At 40.3% G+C, this 14,917-nt stretch overlaps 1 protein-coding gene across 1 annotated transcript; it reads right to left on the bottom strand.

Annotated features, from left to right (window-relative positions):
- Positions 1-8,066: 8,066 nt before the first annotated feature.
- LOC121749456 lies at positions 8,067-8,618 on the bottom strand. The gene has a single exon (XM_042144027.1). The coding sequence runs from the start codon at positions 8,616-8,618 to the stop codon at positions 8,067-8,069; it is 552 nt and encodes a 183-aa protein (XP_041999961.1).
- Positions 8,619-14,917: the final 6,299 nt, after the last annotated feature.

A 14,917-nucleotide genomic window follows, 5' to 3' on the forward strand; every position in this document is an offset into this window, starting at 1 on the left:
ATTCTTTCCTACGCCAGGCTTAGAGCCAGAGGAATGGGGTGCCAAACTCAACATGGCTGCCTTAGCCTGAACCATAAGGTCATTTGCTAACTGAAGTTCAGTCAACAACTCCGCCAAGTTGGAATTCCTTTTGTTCATCTTGAAATTGAGCTTGAACTACTCGAAGCTAAGAGGAAGACATTGAAGGATAATCGTTACTTGGGACTCGGGATTGATCATCCCTCCCAAAACCTCAATTTGGTTGAGGTGACCCATCATCTCGAGGACATGGTCCCGCACAGATGTGCCTTCTTTCATTGCTTGAGACATAGCGGTTCGATTCTGAGTACCAAAAAGATTTGTGAGATATTGCATAATCTCGGTGGAATTGCCATGGTAGAATGCTGATGTTGGAGTACTGAAGACTTTGAAGCCAACATATAGCACTTAGCCATCTCATTCGCCTTATGCCACCATTTGTGCACATATCTGACTCCTGCCACAGCATTAGCCGGTGGCACTGGAGGTCGTGGGGTGGTGAGCACAAAGTTGTACTCTTCCGCTATGAGAACGATGTCCAAATTTTGTTTCCATTCTATGTAATTTTGGCCCTCAAGTTTGTTTTCTTTAAGAATTGCAGAAAGATGATTGAATGACATCTTGACGATTTTTGTTTGCCCTGTTAAATAGAGTATTTACTATATGTCATAAACATATGTAAGAATTTTGAGTAGATTAACTATAAAAATTTTCAAAATCTTACAACTGTAAACTTAAAATTTTGTATCCTCCATAAGAGGTCAATACGCATTAAAATTTTACAATTTTACTGGTCACAACACCGACGAATAGTCCAGAGACCACATAATAGCATGGACGCCTAATGTTGCCTAAGCAAGACCACCGGATTTAGCATTTCAATATCTTATTTCTATAACACACTCCCATAACAATGTTCATGTGCTGCTAATAAAATCAAGCTATCTCATAAATTCTGTGTGAACTCTTGAATCTCGTAGTTTCTTAGGATTATTGTCCCTACATAATAGGTGGCGATAATATTGGAAACCACATTCCAATTCATACTATTTATATTTGAGAAGTCCGCCCTCATGAACTTGCTATTTATTAGGATTATTGTTCCCACATAATGGGTGGCGATAATATTAGAAATTAGCTTCACAAATTGCAGACCAATCGATGGAGACCATATACAAACATTAAGTTCGTAATTATAGCTTAGATATTTGGGTTATGGTTTCTTTAATTATCCTTAGCCTTGAGGCAGATAAAAGCTTAATTAAATTATGTTTCCATTTAATTTACTGGATAATTAAATCTTTCATTGTCTTTTAGTATCTTACTTTAGTAAACTAATTATTCAAGAATTTAATTCTTATTCATGTCTTCTATAAGATATTCTAAAATAAAGGAATTATTTAAATCTTAATTAGACATGAAAAATTAAATTCATATTATTTCTATGTTCAAGATAAGGAAGAAAAATTATATTATTATATTATTTAATGTATTCCTATGTATCTATCCTTGTTAGGATTCTAGATATATAAATATTAGGAAACTATTAAATTATTCTTGTCCATATCATCTAGGAATCAAAATAATATTATTTATTTCCATAGATATAGTCAATAATTCAAATATTCCTAAAATCTCGAGAAATCTTCGCAAAATATTTTATTTCCATTAAATAATAATATTTTAATAATATCTTTTAAATAATGAATTAAATAATCATTAAAATAATCTATCATCGATATCTCATCGCACGAGGTTTTCACGAACAATGAACGACGAAGATCCGACGAGTTCGTCATCGGATCACGACGCACACGACGTCTCGGCCAGCAGCGCATAGGAGGCGTGCCAGCATCTCGGCCAGTGGCTCGTCGGGTGGCGCGGCTGCTCTCGGCCAGGGGCACGCGCGGCGGCGTGACCCCTCTCGGCCAACACTGCGCCAGCCGCTCATCGTCAGGATTGTCGGGTGGCGCGAGCTCTCGGCCAGCAGCGCGCGGTGGCGCGCCTGCTCTCGGCCAGGAGCTAGAGCTCCGTCTCGGTCCGCCGCCTTGGGGTCGGGCCTCGACGACATCTCGGCATCTCGTTGGCTCTCGGACGAGCACCGCACCACGTCTCCGCCCTTGTCGATCCCAACGCGAGTTCCGTCTGGGGCTTGCGGTCTCGGCCGGCGGCGCGCACGAGCCCTCGCTCGTCTGCGCATCGCCCCGTGATCGCTAGTCCTCAGCTCCCACTCGTTCGACGACCCTCTCTCGATCGCGCAAGCTGCGATCAGTCTCAGCGCGAGCGTTGACGGATCACACATCTCGTACGATCAAAAAATTCATGTTCTTTGATTCGATAGTTCTTGAGTTCATCATGCATAAAATATAAACAAAAATACCAAGAACATGATTCGCAATCAAATAACACATGCATACATGAATTTTGCAAAATTTAAATCCAAATAATTAGAGCCAAAGACAGGCTCTGATACCAATTGAAGTGGTTGGTAGCGAAAGCGTGCGTTTTAACGGATCACATAAAATTCTGATCTATTTAGCAGATTATTTAGACAAATTCTATTCGCGTGATTTTCACATGTATCATGCTCATAACTTGAATTTAAACACGGTTTAGCACAAATAATACCTAAAACATGCTTGGTACGGAGTAAGACAATTTACCTCGTTGATTCACTGAAGAATCGAAGATGGCTTGCGTCTTCTCCACGTGAAGATCATGAGTTCTAAACCACAGATATTCTGACTGGTTCCCAGACTGTAATCTGATATCAGTGTGGGTTGATCTCACCAGAATACTAGGACTTAAATAAAGAAGATGGAAATCCCCCATGAAAGAGGAGAAGAAATCGTCCTATATGGAGAAAGAGAGGGGGATGAAATTTTTGATAAAAATACAAGTGTATTTTCTTTCTCCTTTATTCTCCTATTTATATTTACTCACATATTGGGCCCAGTCAGGGATTTATGGAAGAATTTGGATATGACCTCCTCTAATTAGCTTCTTACTAATTAAATTGAACCCACAATTTAATATAAGCTTATATTGGAATATTACGAGCAGCCACTACAGAAGTAATATTGCACTGCCTATCCAAATCCGAAATTACAAGTATTCCGAGTTTCCATTTGTCTGTCATTAATTTCCCGCGCTTAAGATAGAAACGTCCATTAATTAATCAATGTGTGCTATGGACTTAATTAATTAACATATTATTAACTCCAAGAGTGGTCTTACCAAGAAACGCTTATTTTTTATTCATAGAGTAATCAAAGTCCAACTAGCTAGGTTCCGAATAATAAAACATTGTTTCGAGCTCCTCTTGTGGACGTTATCAAACGAGACTCACCTCGCACAAGATTCAATATAATAGCAATCCTAGCACCGCTAGATATTAATCACCACTACCCAATATACCAGGATTCTTGGGTTGCGAAAAACCCGCACATTTTGATAAGCCAAAGTAGTGCATAATCAATACCGTATGCCCAATGCTAACGTACATTGATTAAGAAATTAATTATCAAGACCTCGTCTTTCAGTAGATAGCATAAAGACTCGTCTTGCCATTAGATCCAATTCAGTGTTATATCACACCAATGTCATCTTATTTCAGTAAGGCTTAGAAATATGCGGACTGACATTGCAATCTTTCACGATAAGTAGTCTAGGCCTATCTAGGTTGTGAAATTCTTATTTTTCTTTGTTCAGAACTGACCGTTGATAAGTCGTATTCTAGGCCTTGGTTACTGGTCAGTATGATGTGCAAAATTGATTATATCTGCAAAACAGTTGCTCAAAGTGTGCAGGTCAAGTGTTCTAGCCAGTAGGGAAGTTTCGGAATGTTCAGGTGAAAAAGGGCGCCAGCATGATCTCATACTGATCAGTATTCGTGCTGAAACGGCTTGAGATGGAGAAGACGGATAGCTGGGACGGATTACCCACAATTGAGGGCAAAGAAGTCAACTTGCAATGAGGATTTACCCTAAAATCAAGGGTAACCTCCCTATAAAAGGAAGCCAAGAAGGAGAGAGAAGATATACACATTCACTCATTCACCACCATCTTTAGGTAGAGAGTTCTCTCGGTAATACCAGTCTTTCAGCCGTGTCCCGCTTCTTGCCTCGCCGCAGCCATGATCACCTGACGCCCAGATGTTCCCGGAGTACCAGTCATCCTTATTTCCAGGCAGCAAGTTCATAGTTTAGGAGTTCCATCGCCCGGAGTGGCAAAACACTTTTATTTCGCTTTCGTAGTTTAATTTACTTGCATTTTCCTTACGTTGGATCTTTGCTGCTTTTGAATTTTACTGCTTTGAAGCATTTTGTTGAAGATCCAAACAATGTTTTATGCTATGAAGTTGTTTTCTGTTCAGTTTACTTCGCCAATCTCTATTCCTTCTGCCTAGTTAGCTTAGATCTAGAGTTTATGGTCGTTTGAGTATCGAATCGTGTGTTTACAGTTAGTAGTTTATTTCTTCGAGTTAGCATAATCTGTTCCCTTTTATTTCATAGAGGTTTGTTTCATGCAAGGTGCAGTTATGTGTTTCTTGTCTTTTTCCATGATGATCAGTAGGCGGGATTTCAGTTTCGATGTTTGATTTTCGATTTGGAATTTTTGATTGTAGATCTGTGTTCGTGAGCTATTAATCTGTGTTTTTATGGTGCTGAATCTGGTTTGTTTTCTGATTTTATTTTGTGTTTGTTGAAGAAGATGATGTCCATATCCAAGTTTGGGACCACTTTTGCTTTTTAGATGCTTTTTGCTTTTTTGTCCTTCACCTTTAGTTTGTACCCTGCAGATCTGTCAGCCTAGTCACCACAACTACCACTTATTCTCTGCTTTTCTGTTTAGCCTTTTATAGAAACCTAGTACTTTCCGCATATTTTCTGTTACACCGCATCCACCATAATTCCACGTACACCACTACATGTCGACCACCATTCACCCTTCCTAGTCAGTAGGACACCATCTTAATTTCCCGTCTAGGTAGAGACTCAACCCAAGCGTGGTAGCAAACCAAACCTTTCCAAATATCACCGCGGTAGTTTAAACGCACCATCTCTGTGGGATTCGACCCTTATCACCACTATACTGCTCAGTAGAAGTGGGTTGAGGATTCTTTGAAACCAGGGTCTAGGCTTAGTTAGGATCTCTATCCTGACCAGTGGGATATATCCTTGCTTGAACGACACCTACGCACCCCTGTGCTCTTTCAACCGTGTTACCTTAAAGTGGACAGCGCCCACAACCGGCCTACTAAAACAAAGACTTAGACTTTGTTACGTTGCTTATACATTTAAATATGCAATAAACATCTAATAAATGTAAAACATAACAACATTATGACAAAAATAATCTGTTTCATTCCTTTGGAAAATAATTATAGAGTTTTACAGTATTCAATCACTCGAAAGGTGATTTCTAGTATACAAACTCTAACATGGAGACCATATACAAATATTAAGTTCGTAATTATAGCTTAGATATTTTGGTTATGGTTTTATTTTAATTATCCTTAGGCTTAAGGCATAAAAAGGCTTAATTAAATTTTGTTGGCATTTAATTGACTGGATAATTAAATCTTTTATTATCTTCTAGTATCTTACTTTAGGAAATTAATTATTCCAAAAATTAATTCTTATTCACCTCTACTATAAGATATTTCTAAAATAAACGAATTATTTAAATCTTAATTAGACATGAAAAATTAAATTCAAATTATTTCCATGTTCAAGATTAGGAAGAGAAATTATATTATTTAACGTATTCCTACATATCTATCCTTATTAGCATTCTAGATATATGATAATTATGAAACTATTAAATTATTCTTGTCCATATCATCTAGGAATCAAAATAATATTATTTATTTCCATAGATATAGTCAATAATTTAAATATTCCTAAACCCTAAAATCTAGGGAAATCTTCTCAAAATATTTTATTTCCATTAAATAATAATCTTTTAATGATATCTTTTAATTAGGGAATTAAATAATCATTAAAATAATCAATCATTGATATCTCATCGCACGAGGTTTGCATGAACGATGAACGATGAAATATTCTAACGAGTTCGTCGTCGGAAAACCGACGAGCCAGCCGCCTGCACGTCTCGGCCGGTAGGTTGGTTCAGTCGTCTTCCAGACCTTGCTTTCTTGCCTGGCCCCATCCTGGCTGCACATTCCTTCGTTATCTGGGGGTCATCGAATGTGATCATTCGTCCGAGCAGATCGTTGTCCAGACGGACCTGGATCTTCTCAAATTGTATTCTGACGTACTCCTCGCCCCATCATTCCTTCTCTTAGAGCGGCGCTCCATCCTCAACGCCTCTTCCTCCTCCTCATCATCATCTTCCTCATTCCTCTGTCTTCCTCTTTCGATCACCGGAGTTGATGAAGCTGGTTTCTTTTTCAATGGGTCAGCGATGGCTTTCCCCTTTCTTTTCCTCTCTCTCCTGTCTCTTTCATTGTCTTCCACCTCAGCAGGTGGATATAGCTTCCCAGAGCTAGGCTGTGCGTTTATAAATGTGAGGAACATATCGCCTTCTTCCTCAGGTTCTTCATGAATTAGGAGCCTCCTTCTGCGACGCGGAGGTCCTACAGTACTCCTTGCTGGACTGTCTACATCTCCCCCTGCTCTCTGCCCAGGGGTTTCCCTTGGTTGTTCCTCTACATCCGCTGATAAGTACGAATGACAGCAACTCTTGCTCCAGCAGCCTCATCTCTGGGAGGCACCTTCTCAGTCTCCTCTCTTTCATCTATTATGATCACCACTTCTCTATCTTCCGGTTCGGTTGTGCTCGTTGTCATGCCCTCAACAGGGCTTGTTTCCATCATCTCAGCAGGGTATTCCTCTTCTGCATTCATGTTCTTATCCACATCCATATCCATCTCAGCAGCCTTAAAATACCTTTGCCGCCAAGTTCGCAGCGACTTCTTCAGACGTGAGTATGGATTGCTCGGCTTCCTCCACCGGTTCATTCACTGTTGTAACTTCCACTGGGATTGACTCCACTTGAGTTTCCTTCAGTGTTTCAGCCATTGAGCTTGGCTCCGCCTCCGTTTCTACTTGTCTAACATTTTCCAGAACTTCATCTTGTTGGACGTTGGGCTCCTCTGTGCTTTTCTCTGTAATGGGCAACTACAGTTCAACCTCTTCTCCTTGTTCCACTGCCTCAGCCATTCGCATCCTCTCCCCTAATTCGTACTCGTCTAGATCCATTGTTCCCTCACTGCAAGTTACTGGGATTGTATATCGCCGGTCGGTGGTGGGGTAGGTATGACTCCCATTTGAGTTAGAAACAACATAGCATTGGCATTGGGTTTCAACGTTTGGAGAAACTTCTTTAACAACTCCAGGGACATTGTTATGGTGGTTTGGCTGCTACTTTCAGCGATTTGGGGCGCTGTATTGGTCGGGGTTGCACCCGGCCTCTAAACTCCTTGCTGCTGATGCTTCGAACTTTCGGAGGATTTTGGTGCGGAGGCACTTCCTGAAGCGTTATGTGACTTTCCTTCCATTTTAGTCGGTGGATTGTGGTGGATTTAGGAGCTAGGGTTTGTTTTCGCCGGAATCTACACAGAAAATCGTAGTGAGAAATTTTTGGAGTAGTTGGGGGAGTGGAATACGGAGGTTTCAAATATGACTATTCTATTCGCAACCTTTCAGTTTCCCTCCAAGAATCTCAGTTTTTCTCCTTTTTTCCCTACATGTGCCGGCCATTCCCTTCTTTTCAACAATTAGCGAACACTAGAAAATTTTATCTAAAACTTGGGAATTCAGACCAGTTGGATCAAGTAAGATTTTAAATTTTTCAAAGAGTGCAGCTTGATCCACCTGATCTAAATCCCCGAAAATATTTTTTTTCATTTTTAAAACTTTTACTTAGTTTGGATTTTCATTTCAGAAACTGAAGAAGACACTATTCATAACTATGTACAAGTCTTGTAAACATTCCACAGATTCACTTGATCTGTTTATAATTTGACATGCTTCGGCCAACTAATCAAGTGGATCACCTAGAACGTTTACAAGCTGATCAACTTAGGCGAGAAAATAGGTTGTGCACAGTGGAATTTCTTCCACTGTATGCACTTCCGAGTTGTCCCTAAATGGCATCAACCGGTGACCATTAACCACAAAAGGAGTAGAGTTAGGGTCACACCCTTGAAGTTCCACGGCCCCATTCGCTCTTAGGGCGACGATGGTATATGGTCTCGTCCACTTTGATTTTAACTTTCCTGACATCAGCTCAAGTCTTGACTGGAACAACAGAACTTTCTGTCCCACTTGCAGCTCTTTCATCCTCAGATTGTTGTCATGCCACAGCTTGGTTTTCTCCTTATACCACATGGCTGCAGCATAGGACTCCAGTCTGAGTTCTTCCAACTCTTGCAGTTGAAGCTTCCTTTCTTCAACACACCCTCTAGGTTGCATGTTCACTTCCTTAACTGCCCAGTACGCCGTGTGCACAATACCCACAAAAAGGTGGCATATTTTCCCAAAAAATAGTCTGTGTGGTGACATGCCGATTGGAGTTTTGTACGCAGTGCGATAAGCCCATAAGGCATCATCCAACCTCTTGCTCCAGTTCATCCTCGAATGACTCACTATTTTTTCAAGGATGCTCTTGATCTCCCTTTTGACATTTCTGTCTGGCCATTGCTTTATGGATGATACAGGGTGGAAAGACGATGATTCACCCCATACTTCTTCATGAGAGCTTCGATTGCGCGTTAGCAGAAGTGAGTGCCTTGATCAGAGATTATAGCCCTAGGGATCCCATACCTGCTAAAAATGTTGGATTTCATAAACTTTGAGACTTCTTGAGCCTCGCAGGTTACCGTTGCCTTAGCCTCCACCCACTTATATACATAGTCAACTGCGACTAGAATGTAAGAATTCCTATGCAAATTTGGCCCATAGAAACCACTATAAAATCCATTCCCCAAACATCAAATATCTCGCACACCACGATGGGTAGTTGCGGCATCTCATCTTTGGCAGAAATTCCCCCTGTCAACTGACGTTGACTACACCTTCTGCAAAATTCATAGGCATCCTTATGCAAATTTGGCCCATAGAAACCACTATCCAGGACTTTCCTGGCTGACTTTTTCGGACCGAAGTTACCAAATAGTTTGCTAAATCAACGAACCAAGGCTCAGCTTGCCTTCTGCTGACTTCATTCAAAAATGCTACTGGATCAGCTGCGTCGAGCACATCCTTCCAGCTGATCAAGGCATTCGATCCTTGGGCAAAATACAGATGCTCTTTCGGGAAAGCGTAGGGTCATCTTCTTTACTTTCTCCTTGATTTATTCTGCTCAAGTGGTCATGTCACGACCGCCCATACTAGGGGTACTACAAACGCGGCGATCGTGATACAACATGTAAGGATAGCCTTTTATGAAAACTTAATTAATTTAAAGGATGAAAAACTTTTTTTTTTATTTTAAAGAAGCTTAAAGTTATAATTTTACTATTAAATAAAAACGACTTATGATAAACACTTTTAAAAGAAGCAGCGGAGAAACAATAAATATTAAAAATCAATCAACTCCTAAGAAAACATTTAATTTAAAGAGCGGGAGACATCATTTTCAAGTAACATTGTAAATACTCGTTTCAAGCCTGACACAACCAAAACATACTCAAACATAGTACGAAAAAGATTAAAGTAGTGAAACATAGTTAAAAAAAAAACATAGCAGCGGAAATAAGGTTTAAAGAGAGTCAAGGATAACGCCTATGTATGAAGACACAACGCATCCTAAGGCCAACTCCACATCCTCCGCAACATCCCGCTCAACCTGCACATAAGAAAAATAATATGCAGGGCTGAGTACTTGTTGTACCCAATGGGCTCATGCCGAAAACATTTTATATTAGTTATGTTATCCATACCAGTGATCTCGAGTTTTATGTAGTAAGAAATATCACGAGAACACAAAACATTTCAAGTCTGGCCAAACAATTTATCTCCCCACTTTCCACATCATTCCATCAATCACAATCATCATATCACAGTGCGACGAAAGTGTGGCCACACTATTCGCCCACGAGACCGGCCGACTAGCAAGGACGGCTCACGATCCCACCAGTGTACACAGCCTTATAGGGTTTGCGGCCCTACTCAGACCCGAATTCGTTTCACAACACAGCCCTATAGCCTAACGGAGCAAGCTCAGACGAACTAGGCATCAGGCAACATTCTCACAAACAAAAAACATGGCATGACATAATAGTTAAACCACCCTTATAACACCACATAGTATTTTCGGAAAATAAAGAGGTTTAAAAAAGAAAGCCCACCTCGATTGCTTAACAACACAATTCCAACTTATGCAACTCTCGTTCCTCGAGCTCACGTATACTCAATCACCCTTGCCAACGACAACACAATCAGCTTTCCATAAACTTATGTTATCATGCATGTCCTATTGTTCCTTTTTATCGTTTCCCTTAAATTACTCATCCCATCATTCATCGACATAAGGAAAACATGCCATAATATTTCTCAACGTGTCACACATAATCACGTCATAGGATACTCTTCCAAATCATACATGCATCATATAGTTCATCAAACTTAGCAACAAGTGATATTTTCACATAACAACAAAACTGGCAGAACTGCGCAGTTGGTTTGTAAAAATACCAAATTTTCATCCGACCTCATATGATGCTAAAATTTGGTCACAACACAATAGACACATTCAAGTTCATTCTGGTAAAGTTTCACCCTCAAATAATGTCATTTGGTCAGTAAAAACATTAATACCACTCTCTGGTCGGAATATAAAAATTCTGGCAGCATTGCGCAGTTCATTTGAAAAATTCACCATAAATTCATCCGATGTCCAATGAGGCTGAAATTTTTACACGACCCAGAGGAAACTTCAAAGTTTCATATAGTTCAAGAATCACATTAAACGGAGGGAATTTGGTCGGTCAAACAGAATACGAAACTTTCTGGCGAGAACACAAGTTTCTAGCAGAATTGCGCAGTCAACTTCAAATATTTATTAAAAATCCATTTTTCGACAAAAAGGGATGAAATTCACACGAAACACAGAAAAAACCTTGAAACTGCTGTTCGAACGTCACAGATTTCAGGCTCACAAATTTGAAATTAGGGTTTCTTCCTCAATCATCCAAATACAATTTTTCATGCTTATAACACACAATCATGCTTAAAAAGGTTCTCATAATCATGTTTGCACATAAACTCACATCATTCACCAAAGATTCAAATCAAACTTCACATAAACTCAATCAAATCGCATAATTATCAAAGTTCTCATGCAACCACACTTTCCCACCGATTAATTTTGCGATCTATCATTCCTACACTCACTATATGCATGTAGGGTTCAAGAACAAGGATTATATGAAAAGATTGAGGGAAAGTGAATCACTTATACCTTTCTTGAAGAAAACGAATCAGTAGAAACAAGAATTGATGCGATTCGTCGGAGACTCTTGAAAATAAACTTCAACGGATGCAAGAACAAGGATTGAAGGAGTGTTTTTGGAGAGAATGTGGAGAGGGGGAGGAGGCGTGTGGGAGAGGGAGAAAGGAGGAGGGAGCGTGTGAAAGAGAGGAATGGGGGCTAGGGTTAATTTAATTTTATAATCTAGGTTTAATCCTACACTTAAATTAAATAATTAAAATTATGGAGGAATAATAAAATCCCACAATTAACATGGAAATGGGCGTGTGAAATTGGAGTAATGAAAGGAAAATACTTAAACCTCAATTAAATAAGAATAGGTTTTAAATTTGGAAATTTCCTTGTTGGAAAAAGGCTCCCACAAAATAGGTAACAATTAAATTAATTCCACAAGGAAATTGCAAGCATATGGGGCAAAAATTTAAAGGCTTTAAAGAAGGAATGAGTCAAGTCCTAATTAAAATAGGATATGGAGGATTTTGAAAAAAGATTAGATTTAATTGGATTTTAAATTTAAGAAGGAAATTAAACATAGTACCAATTAAATCTACAAAATTAATTTATCATCTTATTTAATAGGGATTTTCGAAAACTTCCAAAGAACAAGCTAGGTTCGACATTTACGTAGAATAAATTAGGGATAATTTGATTTGGATTTAATTTGGATAGATATCCCATAACAATTAATTAACTCCAAGAAAAAGAATATAGTTTCCAATAATTGGAGGGGCCGAAAATAGCCACTTTATTTGGCTAGAACAAAATGCATGCTCTTATTTAAATTAATTTCCCATATTGAAAAATATAAATAACACTTCATTCCAAATCACTTATGACAATTTATTCAACATAGCCAACTCAATCGCATAGAAACAAAAGTTTCATAATTGAATTTTCAAATCAACTTATTAAACAAACATCACAAATTTTTGGGATGTTACATCCTTCCCCTCTTAACAGAAATTTCGTACCGAAACTTGATCGTCTCACATAAACAACTCGGGGAACTTTTCTTTCAATTTATCTTCTACCTCCCACTTGGCTTCCTCGGGACCATGGTGTTTGCACAACACCATCACGGACGCTATTGACTTGTTTCGCAACTCTTGTACCTTCCGATCTAGGATTGCCTCGGGCCTTTCCTCGTAGCTCATGTCGGGGGTTAGGATCACTTCCTCTTGATGAATCACATGCTTGGGGTCGAACACGTACTTGCGTAACTGTGACACATGGAACACGTTGTGCACGTTCCTAAAGCTGGGAGGTAACGCCAAGCGGTAAGCTACATGACCTACTTCATTGATAATCTCGTACGGTCCTACAAAACACGGTTTCAGCTTGCCTTTCACTCCAAACCTCACAACTCCTCTCGTCGGGGATACTTTCAAGAACACTTTGTCACCAACGTCAAATTTGATTTCCGTTCGACGCACGTCAGCATACGACTTCTGCCTATCTTGAGCTTCCGTTCATCCCAATAGAGTGGGAATTGACACTTCCTGCCATACAAGGCTTCATACGGAGCCATATCGATCGTCGCTTGGTAGCTATTGTTGTAGGCGAATTAAACCAAAGGTAGAACAGTTTCATAACTTTCCCCTCGATCTAAGACAACGGCTCGCAGCATATCCTCAAGCGTTTGAATCCTCCTCTCTGACTGTCCGTTCGATTGCGGGTGATAAGCAGTGCTGAAGTTCAGTTGTGTGCCCAATTCACGTTGCAAACTCATCCAAAACTTTGATTTGAACTTCGTATCGCGGTCGGACACAATGGTCTTTGGCACTCCATGCAAACGCACAATCTCATTCACGTAGAGTTTTGCTAATTTGTTCGCGCCATAAGTAATTCGAATTGGTAAAAAGTGCGCGCTTTTAGTTAGTCGATCGATGATCACCCAAATCGTAGTGTTGCCCTTCTGTGACTTTGGCAAACCCATCACGAAATCCATAGCTAGATGATCCCACTTCCATTCGGGGATTTCGAGTGGTTGCAACTTCCCATATGGTCGTTGGTGTAAGGCCATCACTTGTTGGCATGCTAGACATCGTTCCACATATGACGCTACGTCTCCTTTCATTCCATTCCACCAAAAACATTGCTTCAAATCTCGATACATCTTCGTGCTTCCGGGGTGTACAGTGTAAGGCGTGTCGTGCGCTTCACTCAAAATCTCATCTTTTAGCGTCTCATCGCTCGGCACACACAATCGCCCATCGTACGTCAAAGCATTATCTGCCTCCTCACGGTAATGATCAAGCTTCTCGGCTCTCACCTTCACACATAATTCTTCCAACTTCTCATCACGTCGTTGGGCTTCTATGAGCTTGGTTCTCAAATCTGGCTCAATCACTAGCGTCGCTATTCGTCCTTCTACTGGCTCGGGCACTTTTACTATTTCCAATCTCATTCTGTCGAATTCGCGAATCAACGTTTCCTCTTGCGTTAGGAAATAAGCCAATTGAGGTTGGTTCTTCCTACTCAAAGCATCGGCTACTACGTTTGCCTTGCCCGGATGATAGTGAATACCGTAGTCATAATCTTTCACGATCTCCAGCCAACGTCGCTATCGCATGTTCAGCTCCTTCTGCTTGAAGAAGTACTTAAGACTCTTGTGATCCGTATAGATCTCGCATCTCAATCCATAGAAATGGTGTCTCCAAATTTTCAGTGCATGCACCACTGCTGCTAACTCCAAATCATGAGTCGAAAAATTCAATTCATTCGGTCTAAACTGTCGGGAAGCGTATGCTATCACTTTTCCATCTTGCATTAACACACATCCTAGTCCTACTTTCGACGCATCTGTATAGACAGCGAAGTCCTTGTCGGCTTCGGGTACCGCTAGGACTGGTGTTGTAGTCAATTTCTCTTTCAACAGTTGGAAACTCGCCTCGCACTCTGACGTCCAAACCACTTTGATTCCTTTCTTCAACAGTTGTGTCATGGGTCTCGCGATTTTAGAGAATCCTTCAATGAAACATCGATAGTATCCCGCCAATCCCAAGAAACTGTGGATTTCACTAGGGCGTTTTCGGCGATTTCCAATTCTGCACGGCCTCGACCTTTGCTGGGTCTACTTGGATTCCATTTGCCATCACAATATGACCAAGAAAGTTCACTCGAGTCAACCAAAACTCGCACTTACTAAACTTGGCATAAAGCTTCTCCTTTCGCAAAGTTTCTGACATGGTTTGTAGATGCCATCCATGTTCGTCCTCGTTCTTCGAGTACACTAAAACATCGTCGATGAAGACTAACATGAACTTGTCGAGATACTCATGGAAAACTCGGTTCATCGAGTCCATGAAGACAGCCGGGGCGTCAGCCCAAATGGCATCACGATGAATTCATAATGGCCATAACGTGTGCGAAAAGCAGTCTTAGGCACATCCTCTCGTCGGATCTTTAGTTGATGATATCCCGACCTCAAGTCCATTTT

Source organism: Salvia splendens, chromosome 9 (assembly GCF_004379255.2).
Source record: "Salvia splendens isolate huo1 chromosome 9, SspV2, whole genome shotgun sequence".
Classification (NCBI taxonomy): Eukaryota; Viridiplantae; Streptophyta; class Magnoliopsida; order Lamiales; family Lamiaceae; genus Salvia; species Salvia splendens.

Excerpts from the sequence above, each read along its gene's own strand:
- LOC121749456 (XM_042144027.1), bottom strand. The coding sequence starts at position 8,618 with ATGAACTGGAGCAAGAGGTTGGATGATGCCTTATGGGCTTATCGCACT.